Source organism: Ambystoma mexicanum, chromosome 5q, assembly GCF_040938575.1.
Source record: "Ambystoma mexicanum isolate Mex_15411 chromosome 5q, UKY_AmexF1_1, whole genome shotgun sequence".
Classification (NCBI taxonomy): Eukaryota; Metazoa; Chordata; class Amphibia; order Caudata; family Ambystomatidae; genus Ambystoma; species Ambystoma mexicanum.
Genome location: NC_090933.1, coordinates 919165683 through 919188248, shown reverse-complemented (window position 1 = coordinate 919188248; position 22566 = coordinate 919165683). Strand labels below are relative to the sequence as shown.

The following is a 22566-nucleotide window of genomic DNA, read 5'->3' as shown; positions in this document are numbered from 1 at the left end:
TGCCATCAAGATCCCCGCTCTTCGGGATGTCCTCTGGCGGCTCCCTATGTCTCGTGGGGGAGAATCACCAGTCTTAAACGAGCATTCAGGGCAACAGCTGTCGGAGCTGCGGTTTAGGCATCCACTCCGTCGGCCATCTTGGACACTCCACCACGTTAAAACATTTGCATAACTTGTGCAACACAGATGTACTGAAAATGTAACGGATACCAAATATTTTAAAAGGCATATTGTAGAAATACTCCCGTTTTATTTCTTTTCACAATTTTGATATATTACAATTTGTTTAGATAATATGCAAAATCAGCAATAGTAAACATTTTGGACCATCTGACTTCCATGTTTGCGATAAAATAATGTTGAATACATACATACATTTCTTTTTTAAATATTTTCTTAAAAACAATCAGTGAACAACCGTTTGCTAGAAAGGTTTCATACTAGGAAGCACAAATCAATGGAGTGACATGTTCCCATATTAGAGCAGGATTCTGACTGCGCATACTTTTCACTCCATTCTACCGCATCGCCGCATTACAACGCAGCACACTCAATTCAAGGACATTATATCATTTTGTCAAAAGAGATTTCTGGTTTAAAAAACATGATGAAAAAATATAATTACACCATTCTGTTTAACATGTGTGCAATGGCAAGGTTTTGGTCATGTTTGTGCAATATCTGAAATCTCAATAAGCCACACATGTTAAATAATGTTATCTGTCCATAAATTACAATGCACTGTTTTTGTTGAAAAAAGGCCTCCCACAGCAGACAATTATAACAAGTGTTCTTTCCTGACGTGGCGTTCATCTCAATGAAACAATTTTGTGCTTCTAATGAAGAATGAAGACAGACTGGCTTGGACGTCAAATCCTCTGCCAGTTTTAGAGCACCGGGGTCAGTGTGGCTTCGAGTGCTCATGGTCAGTTCCAATGTTGCATTGTTTCTTCATCTCCCGGTGATCTTTATCCCCACATGACGTAAACTTAGTGGCAATGGGTTAGAATGTGACGCGGAATGTGTGAAAAAAAATGCATGTTCACCATTGTCAAATAAAATGGATGGTGTCCGGTATTTGTAGACCTTGCTCTCAATTGAACGTGCATTTGTACATATAAAACGGAGCGAGTGATGATGAATTTAGTGCAAAATGAGTCTCAGACACTTTTCGAGGCAGGTTGTAAGATAGTACTAACCCCATAGACCTGGAGCTATTTGGTAAAAAACATTTAAATATTTTACACTACATGCAATAAACATGTCATTTAACAAAAGATTCTCAATACGAGTGTAATCTAAAGCGTGTTAGTCGTTGAGGTCGCGTGTCTCCACAGCAGACGAGCTTTCAGGCAACATGTGGTGATCAGCAGAATCCTTTCCGCAAGGCCTTATTTTTGACCATTGTGAACTTGCTAATAAAAACCCTTGCACAATGTGGCTCGACAATGTACTGATAAGTCTTCACCGTGGAGGGGGGAGGCTCCGCAGCAATGATGTTCGGTGCAGTCTGCGTGGTAGAGGCGCTCGGAGCAAGGTGATGAGAAGCTCGTGTGATGTAGTCCACAAGGCGGCTATACTGTTGCTCGGACAGTCTTTCGCGAACACCGTCACCCTGAAAGAAAAGCATAGCTACTTTAGTTCGATGTAAGGCTGCTGCAGATAACATGATTTGATATAATCCAGTTCAAAGGACGTGCATGGTCGGGAAGATTCTACCTTTCGCATGCTGTGTACTCCCCCCCACTGCAGGCGCAGACCGGTCCACAGATACAACCGGTTCACTTTTGTTTAGCATTTCTGATTGGTGGGAGTGTACCCCGACTACCTCATTTTCGTCTATGTCTGGCGCACTTCACAAATGCCGGCAAATAAATGTTGATGCTCAAAGTAAACTCTGGCAGACCCCGGGCATACACGTACACCGTCATAACATAACTAGCTACCAGGGCTCAAGTCGAGGATACACGCAGGTGGACGGAGCCCCCCCCTCCTTTTTTAGAGGGCACCTTGATTATACCCACTTCTGGTGACACCACATTCAATTGGTATGTTAATGAGTCCCCTCACTTTTTCTTGTAGGACTTGACCTCTGCTAGCTAGATATTTCCCCTCTCACTGGAGGGGGGGCTTGAGTGCCCGGCATGACAGCAGATAAGGGACATGGCACTGTACAGGTGGTGTGTAGGGGATAGTGTGCAAAAAGGGCAAGGGCTGGGAGAATCAGACGTGGGCCCAGAAAAGGATGCAAAAAAAGCAAGAGCATACCAGTAGGCAATTAAAAGGCCAACATTTCAAGAAAAGCTCAGGTAAAAAAAGCAAAAGACATTCTTGTGCAGCCACACCAGTGTTAATGATATGATTGAATGATCCATGACAGTGCGAAGTCTAAGATAAACTGGTGTAATTGTACTGCTATTCTGTCCCCAAAACTGTAAATGTATGTCAAGGGTGCAACAAAACCTACATTGGGGGTGAGTGGGGGGGGGTAACTGGTGATGGGAGGGGCCACTTTCTAAACTGGCCGTAGCAAACTTGGAGGATCCACCCCCTCTGTTCAACCCCAAGGGTCGTGTGGCATGGGGCCCAAGTATCAAATGGTAGCAGCCCAGCATTATACATAGGCGCACACAAAATTACTCATTCAGTCACTTAAACATCCCATTCACCATACACTCACTCATTTACATGCGCACCCAGTCCCCATACATCACACACTCATTCACACACACTCACTCACTCATTCATACATACACACATGCATACATTATGAGATACAACACAACGCCCTTCAACACTGCTACTTTCAGAAAAGGCTTCCTGCATGTCTCTGCCAAACAAAAGGGTTGCGGGGGGAACGCAAAGTAGTTTTGGGCGCTGAACAGACCAGCGAGCCGGCCCGCGCATAGAGTGTCCCCAGGGGGTATTTAAGGGAATAGGGAAGGTTCGAGAGCAGGTGACGGTTAGGACGTGCTTTTGTCGAGGTCGCCTGCTCCCGAGACTTCCCTGACTGGGGCCTATTTAGTGGCTGGTTTGAGGTGAGGTAGATTTGGGGGCTAGCTAGCTAACAGTTGTCTGTGCAAGGTAGGAAGTTAAGGTTTGTGCGGTTAAGGGAGTTAAGGTTTGTGCGGTGGTGGGTTTTACAGATTTTGGCGGGGTGCACTGTAAATAAAGTCACCTCCATACCTTGTAGCAAATTGGCCCGTAAGTAACGGAAGTAATTGTTACGCGGCTTCGCAATCTCGGGGTGCTGCAGTTGGTGGGGTCCGGTCGGTGGGCCTGGGTGAGGCAGCACGGCTTCCCTCCTCGGGGGACCGGCAGCCTCCAGGTGGGTTGTGGGCTGTTGGGGCATTGGGGGCTGGCGGGGGGGTCGGAGGGCCAAGGGGCTGGTTTGAGTATTGTCTAAGGGCGTAGTAGGCGGGAGCGCGGAGACGGTTTGCCGGCTGCTGTGTGGCTTTCGTTTGTGACAGACCTGCATGCGGTGTCGCGCAGCGGCCGCCAAAGGGCAGTGCGGAGCCCTTAAAGGGCTGCACACTAATATTTGAAGGGTAACGTCGCAGTTTGCTCTGTGGGGGACGTATTTCGTTCTACAGTGGCCAATTGGGTGATTTTAAATTAGATCACGTTCGGGTAGGAGCCAGGATATTATCGTGCATTTTCTTTGCCTGGTTTGCAGCAAGCTGGGGGCCGGGCTGTAAAAAAAAAAATAATATGTGTGTGTATATATATATATATATATATATATATATATATATATATATATATATATATATATGATACATTACTCACCGTAATCGTATTTCTGATGCTTGTATCTGCTTAGATTCACATGCTGTGCATAGGCCGACATCTAGTGGAAGCTGCGGAGTATTACAGTTTGTTTTTCGAAACTCGAAAATGGGCGTCGACACAGGGCGTGCCAGTAATACTATCCCTAGTGTGATGTCCACTGTACCCAAGATCCCTCACGCGTCTAGGATCCTCAGATTGTATTTTTTCTGACATGAGGTAGCATGAGGAGTAGCGTGAGTACAGATAATCCAAGCAGATAGACAGAAAGGTAAGACTACAAGCAATCATGCGCTTTCTCTCAGAGGGGAGGAAGGGTGGGTCGCATGTGAATCTAAGCAGATACAAGCATCAGAAATACGATTACGGTGAGTAATGTATCCCTTCTGAGGCTTGTGGAATCTGCTTAGATCACATGCTGTGCATAGATTAGCGAGCAGTACCTGAAGAAGGAGGTGGGATGTGAGAAGGGTCATGAGCAAATAAGTGTCTTAGAACCGCTTGTCCCACTTGTGTATCTGCCTTGGAATGGGTGTCAATGCAGTAATGCTGAGTAAAAGTGTGAATAGAGCTCCAAGTAGCTGCTTTGCAAATGGTGTCAAGGGGTACATTTGCAATGAAAGCCAGAGTGGCCCCAATGCCTCTGGTAGAGTGGGCTCTTGGCGTGAAAGGCAGAGTTCTTTCAGAGAGTGAGTAACACAGCTGGATACAGTTAATAATCCACTTCGAGATGGCACCTTTAGAGACGCGATCCCCCAATCTGCCTGTGGCTACGGAGACAAACAGTTTATCTGTTTTTCTTAGCGGTCTGGTTTTATTTACATAGTAGAGGACCGCCCTACGCACATCTAGGGTGTCTAGTTTCACCTCAGCCGAGCTTTGTGGGTCTTGGAAGAAAGCCGGAAGCTCGATGGACTGGTTTACATGGAATTTAGATATAAACTTAGGTGAGAACCTAGGGTGAGTGCGTAAAACCAGTTTGTCTTTATGGACAGTAAAGAAGGGATCCTGCACTGACAGAGCCTGAATTTCACTGACCCTTCTTATAGAAGTAATAGCTACTAAGAAGGCCGTTTTATAAGTCAGGTGTTTGAGACTGCTTTTATGCTAGGGTTCGAAAGGGGGGCCCATGAGCTTGGCTAGCACCACATTAAGGTCCCACCCTGGTGGTGGGTTTGAAATAGGAGGGTGAAGTCTCTTTACTCCTTCCATGAATGCTTTAACTACTGGTACTTTCCACCACAAAACTTTGCTATGGGAAGTGGTGTAAGCCGACAGGGCTGCCAGGTGTACCTTCAGTGAGTTAAAATCCAATCCTGCATCCAGCAGATGGAGCATGTATGTAACAATAGTGGAAGGAGTGCAATCAACCGGGTTGATTGATCTACTCTGGCACCAGATAACGAACCTCTTCCACTTGTCAAAGTAACAGTGCCTTGTGTTTGGTTTCCTAGATTCCTTTAGGATGTCCATACACCTCTGTGGCAAATTGAGATGTCCAAACTCTATGACCTCAGGAGCCATGCTGCCAGGTTCATTGAGTTGGGTTGCTGGTGCACTGTTTGACCTTGGTGCTGGGACAGTAGGTTGTACCAGGCTGGAAGTTTGATGGGCTCGCACACCGCCATCCTGCGTAGGTGTGGAAACCACGGTTGTCTTGCCCACATGGGTGCAACTAGGACGAGCGTCATCGACTCTCTGTTCATCTTGTTCACCACTTTCCTGATGAGAGGAGTTGGTGGAAAAGCGTACGCAAACATTCCTGACCAGTTCATCCACAGGGCGTTCCCCTGGGAGTCTGGTTGGGGGAACCTGGATGCAAATCCTGGGCATTGTCTGTTTTCGCTTGTGGCGAATAAGTCTATAGTGGGGAAACCCCACTGAGAGAAGATATTTTCTACGACCTCTCTGTGTAGAACCCATTCGTGTTCCTCTGGGAGGGAGTCTCTGCTCAGAGCATCCGCTAGGGAATTGAGCTCCCCTGGAACATGTTGTGATGACAGGAAGATGTTCCGTCTGAGTGCCCATATCCAGATTTTCTGGGCAAGCTTGGACAGATTTGGCGAGCGAGTCCCTCCTTGCTTGTTCAGGTAGAACATGGCTGTTGTGCTGTCCGTCCGGATTTGCACTGACAGGTTTAGTAGGTGGGGCTCGAACGCCTGAAGCGCTCTGAATACTGCCAGAAGCTCTAGCAGGTTGATGTGGTTCTTGGCCACTGAGTGAGACCAGAGACCCTGAGCTGTGTGGTGGAGATGGTGAGCTCCCCACCCCGTCAGGCATGCGTCTGTAGTGACTATTGCCTGTACCTCGGGATTGTAAAAGGGTTTCCCCTGTGCGAGATTCTCTCTTGTCCACCAGTGAAGGCTTTGTACCAGTGTTGGTGAAACGACCACTAGATCGTCCCACTGACCACTTGCCTGAGACCACTGTTTCGCCAACCATTCCTGCATGGGACGCATGCGCAGGCGCGCGTGGGGGACCAGGTAAATACATGACGCCATCATGCCCAGTAAACGCATTGCTTTGCGTACCGTTATTTGTTGACCGGACTGATAATGCGGAATTTGCAGTAGTATATTCCGAATTCTTTCTTCTGAAGGAAAGGTCAACCCCTCTTGGGTATCTAGGATTGCTCCTAGGAATTGTTTTGAGGTGCTTGGCACTAGGCTTGACTTTTTCTCGTTGATTGAGAAGCCCAACTCGTGAAAGAGGTCGATAGTCCTTTCAATGTTTGTCCTGCAAATTCCTGGGGTTTCCCCCGTTATGAGCCAGTCGTCCAGATAAGGGTACACTGGGATTGCCTCCCTGCGTAGGTGTGCAGCCACCACCGCCAGTACCTTGGTGAATACCCTTGGTCCTGAAGCTATCCCGAAGGGCAGTACCTTGAATTGGTAGTGTCGGCTGTCCACCTTGAAACGCAAATACTTTCTGTGCGCTGGGAACATGGAAATATGAAAATAAGCATCTTTCATATCCAAGGTTGCCATGTAATCGCTTTTTTAGGAGGGGGATTACCCCTTGTAGCGTGGTCATATGAAATTTTTGGGGCTTGACATACTTGTTGGCAGGCCGTAAATCCAATACTGGGCGCATTGTCAAATCTTTCTTTGGCACAAGGAAGTAAGTTGAATAAATACCCTTGTTTACCTGGTGTCCCGGGACGAGTTCTATCGCATCCTTTTCTAGCAGAATGGCGATCTCCTCGAGGAGAATCTTCTGATGTTCTAAAGAGTGTACTCTTTGTCGTGGAGGATGGTTCCGGGGACGCTGCAGTAGTTCTATACAATATCCTGTGGATACTGTTGACAGCACCCATCTGTCTGATGTGATCCCTTCCCAAGCCTGGGTGAAGTTGGAAATGCGTCCCCCTACTGGGGTTGTGTGAGAAGGGATCCTGAACTGAGCGTCACTGCTTTGGTGGAGGCGTGCCGCCTCCCTTGTTGGGGCTGCCTCTGCCTTTACCACGACCTCTCCTATTACCCCTGCCGTAACCCTGGGTAGACTGTTGGTTGTTGTTCCACTGTGTACCCTGCCCTTGGGAATAGGTAGATCCTCTCTGGGAATTTTGGCCACATGGTCGACGAAAATTACCATTCCCTCTCTGGTTAGGGGGTTTATTGGTTAACTGGCCAAGGGACTTGAGTGTTTCGTATTCGTCCTTGGCATTCTTCAGTGCGTCTTCGACCGCCTTACAGATCGGTTTCCACCGGTTTGTCCAACAATGATGCCTGGGTTTCTGCCTTAAAACCAGACTGCCGTAACCACGCATGTCTTTTGATAACAGTGCCTTCTGCTATCAATCTGCCTCAGTTGTCCGCGGCGTCGAAGGTTGCTTTCAAAATGCAACCAGACACGGCTCTACCCTCTGCGGAAATCCGAGCTAACTGGCCCTTTAAAGGTTCAGGAGCAGAGGCTATGAGTTCCGCGACTTCTTCCCACTGATGGCAGTTGTAGCTGGCCAACAGGGTGGTGGAGTTTGCAATCCTTGCAAGATAGGCGGATGTTGAGGCTACTTTCCTGCCGAAACCGTATAGTTTTTTGCTCTCCTTGTTGGGAGGAGCTTCGGACGATGACAAGGGTGTTCCAGCCCTCTTACGAGTGTTGGTGACAACTAGAGAGTCTGGCTTCTGATGTCCTCTTATATAGAGAGTGTCAGACTGGGCCGCCCTGAAAAGTTTTTCAACCCTGGGATTGACTGCTCTGGTGAGGTTCGGGTTCACCAGGGATGGATCTATTCTCCGCTGAATGGACTTAAGGATAGGGATGGTCTGGGCAACAGGCCTCCTTTCTCCCACTAACTCTTCTGCGAAGTCCCTTTCCTCCTGGACACTGTGGGTGTCAATGTGGAAATGTTCTGCTGCGCGTGCGAGAACCTTGTTTAAGAGGGGTTGGTTATCGACCGGGGAGTCGGTAACCAGGGCTTCGTTCTCTACCCGGGAATCTACTCTGTATGTTTCCGGGTACTCCTCTTCCTCTTCCTGGTCCTCATCATCCCCATAGTAGCCCGTTCCGGTTTGCTCTTCTATCATACCAAATTCTTGGTCCTCACAAAAGGAAGCCTCTCCTTGATACAGTGAGTATGGTCTTGCGTATGGTTGTACCTCGAAGGGTTCTAACCTCATCGGAGTTTCAAACCGGGGCTTTTTACTCGGGGGGATAGGATCAGGAGAGCCTGAGGGTGTCGCCCCCTGTGGATCATACGAGAGGAAATGTTCTGGATTTTTATCATAAAAATCTGCCAAAGAAGACATTCTTGACATGACCCTATCTATGTCTTCACTGGACCATTTTCCGGAACTGGGAAAGACTCTCTCAGCAAGTCTATGGGATTTATCTTGAGTAGCTTTGCTGGTTTTAGACATATCAGCAGACCTGGTTTTGTCTGTCTGTTTAGGGGGAGTGGTGTGTTTCACAGGCGTGGAAGAGTGCAAAGGTTGTTTCTTCTGCTGTTTTCCCCCCTCCCCGTAAGTGGAAAAATGTTTTCCCTGTCCTTTAGTGGCTCTGGAGTTTTTCAACGCCTGGCGTCGAGGATTGGGGGTGGTGTCCTTGTCCTTCGAGCGTGGGGCCTCACTGGTTTTAACTGCGGGCTCCGACTCCTGGAGCACGGCCTGGTGGTGGAAGTCGTCTTCGTCTTCCGAAGATCAAACTTCTGTTAGCCTAGGGAGCGAGGCACTCTTGGCAAGAGTGGGTGATTGCCTTGAGTCATGCGGCAATCTTGATCAAGAGCGCCCAGAGGACACCGAATCGGACTGTTGACTGTTTGTGCCTCTTTCCGAGAACTCGACGTCGTCGAGTCTTGGTTGGACTTAGTGTGTTTAGTGTGTGTAGTATGTGAAGCGCTTGTGTCGCTGGGGGTCTTCCCCATAGCCGCCCTGCCGGACGACCTTCCGAGGTCGGGACCTGCACTCGGCTGTCTTTCGACGCCGTAATGCCCTCGCTGTCCGAAAGTACGGCGTCGTTGCCGTCGCTGAAGGCGCCCTCCGCTGCCATGGCCGCCTGCCTGGCATGGTGGGCCCAACGCTTCGTCGAACGGTCCTTAAGTGTCTTAGGTTTAAACCTACTACACGCTCTGCAGTTCGCTTCGGGGTGGTCCCTCGGCAAGCAGAGATTGCACGTGGCGTCCCCGTCGACCCAAGGGTATTTGCGATTGCACTTGGGGCAGAATTGAAAAGGGGTACCCTCCATACGCACCTTGAGGCAGCGGGCTGTTAAGTGTAGGAAATGTATAAGGTGTACCTATATACCAAGAGTGTAGAGTATGTACCACCCCCCACTCTCCCTACTTGCAGGGCCGAGGCCAGAGGCCTTCCAAGGCCCGGGCTGAGGCCAGCGGCCTTCCGAGGCCCAAATCCGTCGTGCAGCAGCCGACGGTTGATTTCTTCTCCAGCCGGCGTCGAGTGTCGAAGTTCGACGTTGGGGTGTGGAAGGATGTCAATAGATTATTATTTTTAAATTTTTAGCAAAAGTATGGCTAAGGCCAGGGGACTCCGCAAAATGCTTCCGACCAGTATGGCCGAAAAAAACAATCTGAGGATCCTAGACGCGTGAGGGATCTTGGGTACAGTGGACGTCACACTAGGGATAGTATTACTGGCACGCCCTGTGTCGACGCCCATTTTCGAGTTTCGAAAAGCAAACTGTAATACTCCGCAGCTTCCACTAGATGTCGGCCTATGCACAGCATGTGATCTAAGCAGATTCCACAAGCCTCAGAAATATATATATGAAATAAAAATACATGAATAAATAAAAAGAAAGCAGGCAAGTGGGCTTGCCTCCACGGTAGGTGGAATAGGTAATTTTAGTGAGCTGCCAAGCATTTTCTTATCTAGTAGTGAGCTTTTTTTTATAAGGGGCTATTCTGTGTTTTGGCTGTTAGCACAGGGAGCTCCTAGGCTTCAAATAAGAAGCTTTCTTCCCCTTGTGGGGCAGTGCTCTAAGGGAGTAATCGGCTCGGGGGCTAGCATTTTGGGGGTTCAGTAGGGTGGTGCGCAAGTAATTAGCAGTACTGCTTCCGCAAGATGGTTGGTCAGGGAGCAAAAAAGAAGGGGCTGATCGATGCCCAGGCTTTGAGGGAGGCCCTGGCAATTATCAGCAGGGCGTCTAAGGCCCAGCTTGAAGGGGCAGTGCAGGAGGTTACGGGGAGAAACAGGATGATGGGGGGAGGCCGCAGCAGAGAGCTGCGGCGGATGGGGCCCTTGCGGCAGTGGTGGCATGCAGCCGTGCAGCGGGGAGTAGGGAATCTTGGGATAGCAGGGCCAGGAGGAGTAGGAGTGAGATGCCCAGGAGAGCGTCAAAAGGGGTTGGTGAGGGAGCAGAGGGGTCCGGTAGGGGTTTGGGGGACAAAGACCGACCCAGTGGAAGAGGTGGTTGACATGAGGTTGCAGAAAGGTGCAGGGCAGGTGGGGGGGGTGCTGGGGTGCAGAGAGCGGCAACAGGGCAGAGGGGTAAGGGAGGGAAATACCTGTAGAAGAGTGCAGGTGGGAGGAGGAGAGAGTGGTCCTCCTCGATTAGTGAGGTAAGGGAGAGGAGCAGAACGGCCTCCCCGGTTAGGAGGATTTCAGGTGGAGGGCATAGTACGCCCCCACTATGGCAGAGGCTGAGTCGAGAGAGGGCTTGAGAACGACCCCTCCACAGGATTTGCGTGGACAATCTAGAGGGTGCAGTACAGTCCCTATCACGGGGGACCGAAGGGTGGAGGAGAGGACCCTTCGCCCGAGAGAAGAGGACCAGGAAGGGGTTTCCACGGCTCTGCCGAAAAGACATCAAAGGAGTGGTGGGGTAGACGCCCCAGGCTCACGAGAGGAGGATCTGCCCGGCCCGAGCATGGGCTCGCAACAGCCATGGTATTACATGGGGGATGATGAAGGGGTGGGAGAATACGTGGGGCAGTGGGAGGATGAAGGGTACAGTGTTGTAAGGAGGAGGCATAGGGCGAGAAGGGGTTTAAGGTGGGAAAGTGAAAGTCAGGAGCAACAGGACTGGGGGGCAATAGGTCGGGGGGAACTGGCTGGGTGAGACTGTTGACATGTTTTGTCCCCGCAGCAGGAGCCCAGTAAGGAAGGAGATGAGGAGCGTTGGAGTGGAGGCCAGGCTGCAGACGGGCGAAGGCATGGCAGAAAGAGGTGAGCGGGAAGGTGAATGGTCAGCGGCATAGCAGAGGGGGGACACGAGGTTGGCGGGAAGAGGCAAAGGTGCAAGGGGAGAGAAAAGAGATTGGCTTGCAGGCTATGGAGGCCTTGGTTGGGGAGAAGAAGGTTTCTTCGGTGGAGGTGCAGACAGACAGGGCGATTGAGCCCTTGACCCCCGAAGGGCAGGCTCCAAAAGAGAAGGATGCAGAGGGAAAGGAAAAGGAGAAAAAGCTGCCATACATGGGCATTACGAAACCATTGGGAGCATATTTGATGAAAGCAACAAAGGATAAGATATGGGCAGGGGAATTTGTGGACGTGGTCAAGCTGCTACATAGGGAGGTGAGAGCCAAAGAGGGTTCTAAGGAGGAGGAGAGGGAGTTTGCTTCGCGTCCAATGATACCGGTGATGATCGAGAATTGGACGTCGACTTCTATTATCTATCCGAGTGTCTATTATGAGAAATTCCCAGAGAGATGTGTGGCACTATTAAAGTACATGGATGTGATTAGAAAGGCATTTACGAGTTTCGGGGGTTTCGCGTGGGTGCGCTATGAGGAGGAATTCAGGGCAAGGATGGCAGAGGACAGCCAGGCAGTTTGGGGTGAGATAGACATGGATCTCTGGCTGCAGTGGATGGTGCCGACGAGGCCGGCTCCAACGTTACACACAGCAAGTGGTTTGCCTGTGCCTTTCTGGCCCTTTCTTGGTCGCCCCACCCACGAGGGGGTGGGGGAGGAGGCAGAGGTCAGCCCTCAGTGGCATGCTGGGCCTTTAACAAGGACGGCTGCATAAGAACGGTATGTAGGGTTAGACACAAATGCAGCAGTGTTTCCAGCAGGGGGACAGAGGGAGAGGGCGAGGAGCAGGGCGGGGGGTTGTGGGGAAAGGCTTTTACTCCAGTTAAGGTGGAGGTGCTGGAGAAGTGCCTTGAATTTTGCCCGGTAGGGAGGGGGCGGAGATCTTGGGAGATGGTTTTCATTATGGTTTTAGATTGGGTTATCAGGTCCAAGGGTGCGTCGTTGGGCAGAGAATTTGAAGTCAGCCAGGGAAAATGTCGAAGTGGTAAGAGAGAAATTGGGCAAGGAGATAACAGCTGGTAGGCAAGTAGGGCCATTTGCTGATCTGCCGGGGGATTTAGTGGTATCCCCACTGTGTGTCGTGCCCAAGAAGGTTCCGGGGGAATTCAGGTTAATACACCATTTGTCATGGCCAGAGGGCATGTTGGTAAAAGGTTTTATTGCCGCGGAGGAGCGTGGGATTGCTTACGTGAGTGTGGATCAGGCGGTGGGATTGGTGAGGAAGGCAGGGCGCGGGGCCTTCATGGCCAGTTGTGACATTAAGGCGGCTTTCAGGTTGCTGCCGGTGCACCCAGAGGATTTCTGGCTGTTGGGACTGCAATTTGAGGACCTCATTTACATAGATAAGGCCTTACAGATGGGTTGCGCAATTTCTTGTGCCTTGTTTGAGCTCTTTAGTTCTTTCTTGCAATGGGTCTTCATATATAGCTCGGGTTTCGAAAGGGTATTGTATTATTTGGATGATTCGGAAACAAAATACACCAATGAATAGGTTCAAGGGTACTCATACACGAAGGGCTCCCACAATTGGTTTGAAAAAATGACTCTTCGAAATTGTTATCATAGAGAAAGATCTCTAGAGGACTTTTTATGTTGTAATTGCATTAGTCAAAAACACAACAACACAATTTACAGAGAGAGAATAGACATCATCAATGGTTTGTTGGACCATAACAGAACATAAACGTAAATGCTTTAAAACACCATTTACCCCCAATGCTCGGGACAACGTTGAAAATGGTGTGTGTGCAACAAACCCAACCTCTGTGGAGGTTTGTCAAAACAGACACAGTTCAATTGTGAAACAATTCAAAGTGGAATTCTAAAGACAACAAAAACAACTAAGAGGCAACAGATAAGATTTTTCATGTGTGAACAGCAATCAATGTGCTGTGAATTCGGGGAGTAGTATGTCTACACCAGGTGTTTCGGCCATTTAGAATTGGGCTAAATGAGCCTCATCTTTGGGACGCCCATCATCAGGACAAGGTTCTGTACACGGGACGTCTAAGCTGTGGGGCTGTGATTTCCTGTTCATTAGTGGGGCGGGCAAAGAACATGAGTGCTAAGAGATGCTAGGGATCTTTCAGGCTTTGACGCAGGAGTTGGAGGTGCCGTTGGTGGAGGACAAGATGGAAGGTCCGGCAGTGGTGTTAAGCTTCTTAGGGATCGAATTGGACTCGGGGGCCATGACCTCACGCTTGCCACACGACAAGGTGAGAAGTCTGGTAGTTCTGCTTGAAAAGGCAGTAGGTGCCCGAAAAATGACACTAGTGGAAATGCAGAGACTAGTAGGACATTTGAATTTCGCATGCAAGGTAGTGGCACCGGGGCGTACTTTTTGCAGGAACATGTCACGGTCGATGGCGGGAGCCCACATCATCGGATAAGGGTGCCATGAGTGGTTCGGGAAGACTGTAGGATCTGGCTGCGTTTTCTGGAGGGTTTTAACGGGGTGTCCATGTGGCTCCAAGGGGATCCTGTGTCATGGGAAGTGTAGTTATTTTCAGATGCGGCAGGCGCGGGTGGTTTTGGTGTTTTCTGGGAGGGCAGATGGAGCGTGGAGAAGTGGCCGGAGAGATGGCTTCAAGAAGGAAGAAGTATAGCTTTTCTGGAATTCTTGCCTTTACTAGTGGCTATGGAATTGTGGGGAAGGGATTTTAAGAACAAGAAAGTGAATTTTAATATCGACAATGAATGCGTGGTCAATGTGGTAAACAGGCAGTCGGCTAGGGACCAGAGGGTGGCGAGGTTAATGAGGGAGTTTGTGTTGCGATGCATGGAATGGAATGTGGTGTTTAGGGCAACGCACTTGCCGGGGAAGGATAATGGCATCGCTGATGCATTATCTCGTTTTCAATGGCAGAGATTCCGTGGCCTGGCACCAGGAGCGGAGCAGAGGGGGAAGCGGTTTCCAGAGGAGCAGTGGAAGATAGGAGATTGAGAGTGTTATCTCTAGTGGAGGGTTCGCTGACCCCAGCATTAAGGACGGCATACAGGAGGGCATGGGTGGAATTTATAGAGGGGGCGCAGAGTTGGTCGGGATGAGAGGATGCTGAGGAACGCAGAAGGGATGATGTGGTCGATTTTCATTTGGGGTGCATGGAGTAGGGTTGGTCGAAGGCAACAATGACTGGTAAACTGGCTGGCATTGCTTTTTATGGGATGTGGTTTTGGGGTTTTCAGCCGAGCGGGGGGGAAATGGCAAGCAGGATGTTAGAGGGCTGGGCGAGGGAGAATAGGAGGAAGGAGGATAGAAGGAGGCGGGTCTCGGCAACTCTGGTAGGGCGGAAAGGAGGGGTAGGTGGGTTGCACTGGGAGGACATTTATTTCTTAGATTTGGGTGTGGATATTAAGATCAGGCGGTCTAAGACAGACCAAAAGGGAAAAGGATGCTGGGTGACGTTGGGGTGGGGCAGTAAGGAGCTGTACCAGATTAGGACAGCTTTGGCCTGGAAGGAATTGGGTGGGTGGAACTTTGGAGGGGTTTTCAAGCATGAGGATGGGGCTGTAGTGTCGTCGGCCAAAGTGTTGGGTGTATTGAGGAAGGCGCTGGTGGCAGTGGGGGAAAAGGCGGAGGAGTTTGGTACGCATTTGTTCATGATGGGGGTGGCATCTGAAGGCAGCTGGTTGGGGTTATCGGAGGATAAGGTTAAAAGTTTGGGTCGGTGAAATATATAGGGTGTATTAGGGACCTGGGAAATGGGGCTACCTGGTGGAGGGCACCTCGAGCAAAAGGGGAGGGATGGTGGGGGGTTCAGGATGTTGTGGGATTGAAATGACAATGTAATTTTCTTTTGCAGGTATGGCGCGAAGGTCAGTTGAGATGCCGCAGATTTGGATTGTCGGTCATTCAATTGTGAAGTGGGCTGGGAAAGAGGCAGAGAAAAGGGTTTTTGGCACTCATTTGGGGTGCAGTTACAAGGTGGCGCTTGTGAGGTGGTCGGGTTTAGGGGGGCTTTGTTGGGATCAGCTGCTGCCTATGTTGGCGGGGCTCAAGGAACGCTATGGGATCCCAGATGGGTTGATAATACACGCAGGAGAGAAAGATCTATTGCGAGACACAGGTGTGGCTCTGTTGAGGAAGATAGATAGATCTGGTATAGCTTCTGGAGATATGGCCCAAGGCAAGGGTAGTATGGACAAAGTTGTTGCCAAGGAGAGTTTGGAGGTGAGCGGTAAGTGAAGGAGCGGTGGAGCGTACTAGGAAGAAAAACAGAGAGATGGTAGAATTTTGCGGTTTGGCGGCAGTGAGTTTTCTGGATCACAGAGAAATAGTGCACAAGGATTTTGTGGTTTTCCGGGAGGATGGGGTTCACTTGTCAGTTTTTAGGAAAAGTTATTACCTGTAGGATATGACTTTGCAAGTGGAGGAGATAGTAAAGAGTTGGAGGTAGAAGGAGGAATGGTAGGGGTGGGGCAGAAAACACCTCACTGGAGAGTTTTTCTGTTGCCGGGGGCACTGCCCACTTTGGATGAGGGGGGAGGGTAGAACAATGGATGGGGTTGGTGCTGTTTGCACGAATGGGCTACACTAGGGGTAAAAAGATGGGAACAGGTATTGAAGATGGAGTGGCATGGCCCCGAGGAGAAAGTGGGAAGGAAGGCTTGAGAAGATGGTAAGGAGACGGTAGGGAACAGGGGATAGGTAGGGAGGAAGTTGAACTGATTTAATTATTTAATTGTTGGGGGAATTGAAAGTGTTTTATCATTAAATCTATTTGGCAAGTTGTTAATACAGTTTTGTTAGTCTGTAAGGCTAGGGTGCCAGGTAGCGTTATTTTGTGAGCTGTGGCCTGTCACAATAAAGCGACGTTTTCCACTACAAGCGAGTCTGGGTGTTTTGTGCAGAAAGCCCAAAAGCAAGTGTGCACATCAGCTCTTTCCCCTCAGATGTGAAAGAACATAGAACGTTGTTATATGTTCGCTCACATCCGTGGGGAGGGGGCTGATGTGTGCATTTGATTTTTGTTAGCCAGGGAGGTGAGGGAAGCCTTTCTTGAAACTAGTAGCTTTAAAGTGTTGCTGTGTTTGTGCGAAGACATTTATCTGCACAAACACAGTAACACTTCAAAGCTGCTGGTTTCAGAAAAGGCTCATTTCCCCTCTATGTCTTAATAAAAAACGATTTCGCACAACACCATTGAGCTAATCGGGCTTCAGCCCCTCCCCTCAGCTCACATTTCGGAGGAGGGCAGGAACACGATTCGCTCAATGACGTTGCGTGCCTAGTGTACGTTGGGAAAGGCAGACAGAGGAGGACATTGCAATCAATTGATTGCAGGCGTTGCTCAAGTACCATCATATGCAGTCTTTCCTCCATGTCTGTGAACACTTGTTGCTAACTGCTGCACTGCAGTACAGGCAGAAACTGGAGAGAACAGAGGATGGGAGTCTACGAAGAGAGAAATAGCCCTGCAAGGGTGCTGCATGAGCTTCACAGGGGTGCTGTGAGAATGGGTGCGAGCCAACAGAGAATAACTAGTGGCCAGTTGTCGAGTACTGAATCCCTCATTGGCAGCAATGATGAAGTGAAGCAGACGACCAAAAGGTGGAGTGAAAGAGCAGCAACACCGCAGAATGCTGAGAGCGAGAATGAGATAATGGTATGCTGTACGAGCAGACAGATAAGAGTTGCTATAGGAACTCCAGGCCAGGAGAAGGTAAAGCGACTGAGGATGGAGGATGGAGAAAGGGGGGGGGCATGCTCAAGTTGGAGAGAGGGTGGCAGACCCACAGATACAGTGGTGAAGGATGGAGGATGAGGAAAACAAAGAGTGGACGAGAAACCTTTGGGGCTGGCAGCAGTCACAGCCATGAGGGCAGGTGAAACGCTGATGGCTGCATTTGAAAAATTCCTGCAGGGCCTGAGTAGGTTAAAGAGAGCAAGAATAGCGCATGCTGGGATTTGTGGTACACTGATGTAGAGAAATGATGATGGCTGTAACTGAGACAAAAGGTACTTGGAACATTGGCAATGTGGAGGAGGGAAGGGTTAGTGCAGCAAAGTCCCTTGGACATTCATAAAGTTTTAACCATTAGTCAAAGTCCCTTGTACATCTAAGGCAGTGGTAACTGCGAGAAAGAGAACATGCAGAAATGTAAGAAGCTGACAAGTAATATAAAGAGAATTGCATTTGAACTAGGACTGAATTTTCCCAACAGCATTTGAACTGCTGATCCATAAGACTAGCCCTATGACAAACTTGGAAAACATATTTAAAGTACTTGATCATCCGACACATTTTTTCATTACAAAAATGAAATGTGCTTGGGTTTGTATGTCAGAATTTATGGCAAAATCGTCACGTCACACTTCAACAAAGGCCTGCTTGCTTTCCCTCAGGAGAGCGTCATTTACATTCTAACCAGATTTATGCAGCACTTTAACCCGCTCACGGATGAAACACCACCTCTTGAGCGAATGTTGCAATTCCCTGTGCCACGTCAGACAATGGTCAGATGGAATCCCAGGCCAGCCCAGAGCACGACCATGCCATACACATGGCGGTTTAATGCCCTACAAATGCCCAGATAACATAACAGTAAGTAATAAATATTTTGACTTATTGTCAGGTCTGCCTTGTGGAATCCTGAATTGTTATTTTCTCCTTTCCACTCTCCCTCTACAGGGACATGCATGCTAGTTTTTAAAGCTACTCCCTCCATCTACAATCAACCAAGTCTACAGCACCATCCAAAACTGGACGGCTACACACAGCCTCTCCCTCAATGACAATAAAACAGCTCCTCATGGTGGGCTCGCCCGCCCGTCTCAAATCTCTTGACAACAATTACACCTCCATCTGCATTGATGGTACAGCCATGTCAGTATCGAAACAGATAAAAACGCTCCGACTCTGCCTAGAAGCTGATCTTTCAATGTCTAGTCAGATTGATGCCCTATCCTCCTCCACAGCGTACACCTCCAAACTCATCTAGCTCAACAGACATTTCCTGTCACCAATCAATTACCTGACACTACCGCAAGCTCTGATCCTTTCCAAATTGGACAATAGCAATGTTCTCCTCCTGGGCACCTCAGCTACAAACTTTTCTAAACTACAACTACTACAGAATAAAGCCCTACGAGCCGCTCTTGGAATAAAACCCTGCGACCACACCTCTTCCACCAGAAGAGATGCTCATTGGCTGCCCATAAAAGCGCAGATTGACTTTAAGACTCTAACCCTGGCTCACAAGTGTATCTACAATGATGCAGCAACTTACCTTAATGACATCATTACCCAAAAAACACTACAATGTACTTTAGGATCCAGTGCCAGCATATCTCTTGACATTGCACGGTACTAGAGCAAAAGGGAGGGAGGTTCCAGCTTCACAGTTGCTGCCCCCATTCTGTGGAACAGTATGCCTTCGTCCTTTAGAAATGAACAGTCATACTCTGCATTTATAAAACTTGTCAAAACTTGGCTCTTTGACAAATATGACTGATGTCCTCAATGTACCCAATTACTGTCCCTGTAACTGAATGAATATGTTGTAACAAACGCTGTGATACCCGAGGGTTTGGGCGTTTTATAAATGCTATAAATAAATAAAAATACTAATGGGAATTTTCATGCAGCTCATCCGTTTCCCTGTTCCTTTCTACCCTATCCTGTCCATACTTCTAATAGGTTTGCAGCACTGAACCATATACTTTAATTTATGAAGTGCCCTTGACATGTAAAGCATTGCACATGTCCATTGGATGCCACGACCAGATATCAGATGTTAGTGACATGTAGAGTAAATAGCTCTCAACTTTTCATGACCATATTAAGGCTAGGAGTAGGGGCTTGTTAAGGTGCTGGTGGGCTGGTAAAGGCAGTACAGATTCTTTTTTCATGCACCAGTACTGTGAGAAACCCGAAGGCGTCCTCACATCGACTCCCCTTAAATCCTCTACACAGGTGGCCATGGAAAGCCTTCACTTTTGGACCCTGACCCTGGGGGTAGTGAAGCGAGGGAGGATCATATGGGTGGAGGGTTCTTATGGATTGGAAATTAGATGTTCTCAGACGAGACGCAGTATTCAGCCTTTCCCTTCAACGAAGAGTCCTCTATTCCAGAGGCAATTATGGGATATTGTTATCCATGTTACCCGGCCCTAGAAAGTTATGGAAAATATCATCAGCCCACACACACCTGAAAGAAGTGGAAGAGAACTAAGGCTAAGATGGGCGAGACATGATATCCCCCTTTCCCTGTTAATGATGATGAACCCAACACTTCCCCCAACCTTCATGGGCTGTTATAAGCCAGTACCCCTAATTTTCCCGCACATGACACTTGACAGTACTGGGACGAAGAAGAGGCAACTAGAAACAATGAAGACCACACTCTTGTACCCCTTTGGTACTGGGACGAGGAAGATGCCTGCTACTAAGAGCTGTAAAAATCAGGCATGTCCGTTAATTGCAGTCAGGCAGGACTGATTGAACATCCACACCTGCTGCCTGTCAAGGGGCTGCAGGTGGATCAAAGGAGACCAGCCCAGCAGCAGAAGAGACAACAGGGAGACCTGGGTTTGGAGGAGCGACAGGAGCAGCAGAGAACCATCATTTTGAAGCCTGCCGAGACGCTGAGGTCTGCAGAGAAAGACAGTCTTTTGAAGCGTGGCATGGGAGCTGGGGCTCGGTGGAGCAGACGGAACGCTGCAAAGGGAGCCGTGTGGAGAGGCAATCCCTTTTGTGTTCAAGGTGCTTGTTTCCCTGAGCAGTGACGTCGACACGGGTGGAAAGCAGGGGGTTGTGTGATACACACTGCTGGGAAGTCTACGAACGCAACCAGTGAGTTTCTAGCCAATGAGAAACCTGGTGCACGAGTGTTTGAACTTTTTGTATCGGAGTGGTCGCTTGTTTAAGGAAACATGTTCTCGAAAGTCTCTGGATAGAGGACATTTCGGTTGAAGTATATTAAAGCAACATTACACCGCGGGTTGAATGCAAAGTGTGTTGTGAGAGTAACCTGTGCCTATTGAATACCGAACTGAATGAAAACCTTCACAAGTGCAACCATATTAAATCAACATTACCCCATCGGTTGAATGGAAAGTGTGTTGAGTACAACCCGTGCCTATAGAATATCGAACTGAATGAAAACCTTAAACCAATGTCTGTTGAATACTGTCTGTTGAATACTGTCTGTTGCAAGGTTTTCACTAATGTCTGAGTGAAAACCTTGCAAATAAGAAGACCAGTCATAAATTAAGCTTAGAAGTGGAAGTTTAAAACCAAGCAAAACCAGTGTATCTTGTATGAACATTGAAACAAAGAGAGACATATTGGATGTCAAATGGTATGTGTCATGATGCTTACCTCCAAGGAGCCAGGTCCGACCCAGCAACCCCAGAGGCAGGCATCATTTCCCCCAGGGGAGTGCCAGCGGGCCCAAGCTGGGGCCCTTTGGACGCAGTCCTGGCGCCTTAGGCGCCAGGCTCATGTTGGACCTCTGTCCTGGCGCCTTAGGCGCCAGGCTCATAAAGCTAGACATGTGTTCAAGTGTTTTAATGTGCACTTACCTGATGCAGACCATGCCGCCACATCCAGGCCCTCTTGAGGCCTGAATGGAACTACTTTACCTGTGGGACTACTTTCCACCCGGGTGTGGTCGGGGAAGGATACATACCTGATCGGAGGAAGGATACACTTGGGACTTCTTCCAAAGCTATTTAAACCACACCCGATCAGCAACTCACGCTTCGCGTTGTTCTGCTCCTCGCAGCTGGACGCTCACTGTGTCAGCTCCTGCATGTGGACTTCAGCCACACCTGTCAGCATCCTGGGTCACCTGCAAAGGGAGACAAGAGACCTTACCTGCTAAATCTGCACCACGGAGACATCACCGACGATCCTGAAAGGGAAGACATTATTTTTAAAAGCATTTCGTTACGATCGCTGCAGCGCTGCATTTCACTCACCTTTCCTGGGTTCCTCCATCTTCAGCAGCGATCATCCGGATACACAGCCACTTCCCAGAGCCTAGAGAAAAAGACAAGAATAAGAGGTGAGAGAAGGAAGGGAATAAGACTTACCTGTTGGGTCATTCCCATTTCATTTCGGGTCTTGCCGCTTCCAGGCATTTTCCGGACCCCGGCCCCTATGGGGAAAAAAGACAAAGGGCCTCATTACACGGTAGGCGGTGAGCCATGGCGCTATTAGCGCCATGGCTCATGCCGGTAAAATACCGGCACCGCCTTGGCGGAAAGGGGATTTACCGCCCCATTCCAAGGTTGGAGGGGCGGTAAATCCCCTTTCCGCCATTGCCCTTCCCCATTCCCATTTCTGCCCCATAGGGCTCTATGGAAATGGGGAAGGCGCTAATTACGGCACCGCAATTTTGCGGTGCCGTAATTAGCTCCGAGGACCCTTAGCGGGTTGGATTTTAACGCCTGCAAGAAGCAGGCATTAATTCCTCCAACCCGCAAAGGGACCTCGTAGTACGGCGGTAAGGGTTAACGGTCACCGTTGCCATTAACGGTGACCGTTAACCCTTACCGCCGTCCGTGTAATGAGGCCCAAAGACATTGAATGAGCGTATGCAAAGATAGTTCCCGAGCGCTCATCCAGAACTAACCTGCCATTTACTGGAACTGGAACTGCACGTATCACTTCGGGTCGGCGCCATATCTCCGGCATTCCGAACCCCGGCCCCTAAGGGGAAAAAAGACATAAGCATTAGCGCTTGCTGCAAAAAGACAATGAACATTATTATTAAGCTTGGACTTTTGAACTTGCAACAGAACTTTTACAGAGCCTTACCTGAATAGTCAAGCTTACCTGAACTCCCATCAATCCTCAATCCAGTGAAGTAACTGGGTTTCAACGCGCCCCTGCATCAGAAGCAGGATGGAGAGCTCATCCTTCCTGACCCTAAGGTGAGACTTCACGGGGAATCGTGGAAGGGTATCGTGGAGGGTTGGAAGAGAGTGGGAGGCTTGAGCATAACTCAGTCAGTAGGTAATACTCCCTTTTCACGCACAGGGGAATATTCCTGCGAGCCGGAGAAGCCAGAGTAGAGGGCCCTTCCTGTCCATCTTCAGAGTCCTGCGCTTCACCATT

At 49.1% G+C, this 22566-nt stretch overlaps 1 protein-coding gene across 7 annotated transcripts in view; it reads right to left on the bottom strand.

Moving 5' to 3' along the window:
- Nucleotides 1-230: 230 nt before the first annotated feature.
- VPS13B (vacuolar protein sorting 13 homolog B) overlaps nucleotides 231-22566 on the bottom strand; it is a 3421660-nt gene continuing 3399324 nt past the window's right edge. For all 7 annotated transcript variants that reach the window (XM_069621427.1, XM_069621422.1, XM_069621424.1 and 4 more), the window contains one exon: nucleotides 231-1615. In XM_069621427.1, coding sequence (XP_069477528.1) covers nucleotides 1367-1615 — 249 coding nt within the window. In that variant the 3' untranslated portion in view covers nucleotides 231-1366. The remainder of the gene's footprint in view (nucleotides 1616-22566) is intronic.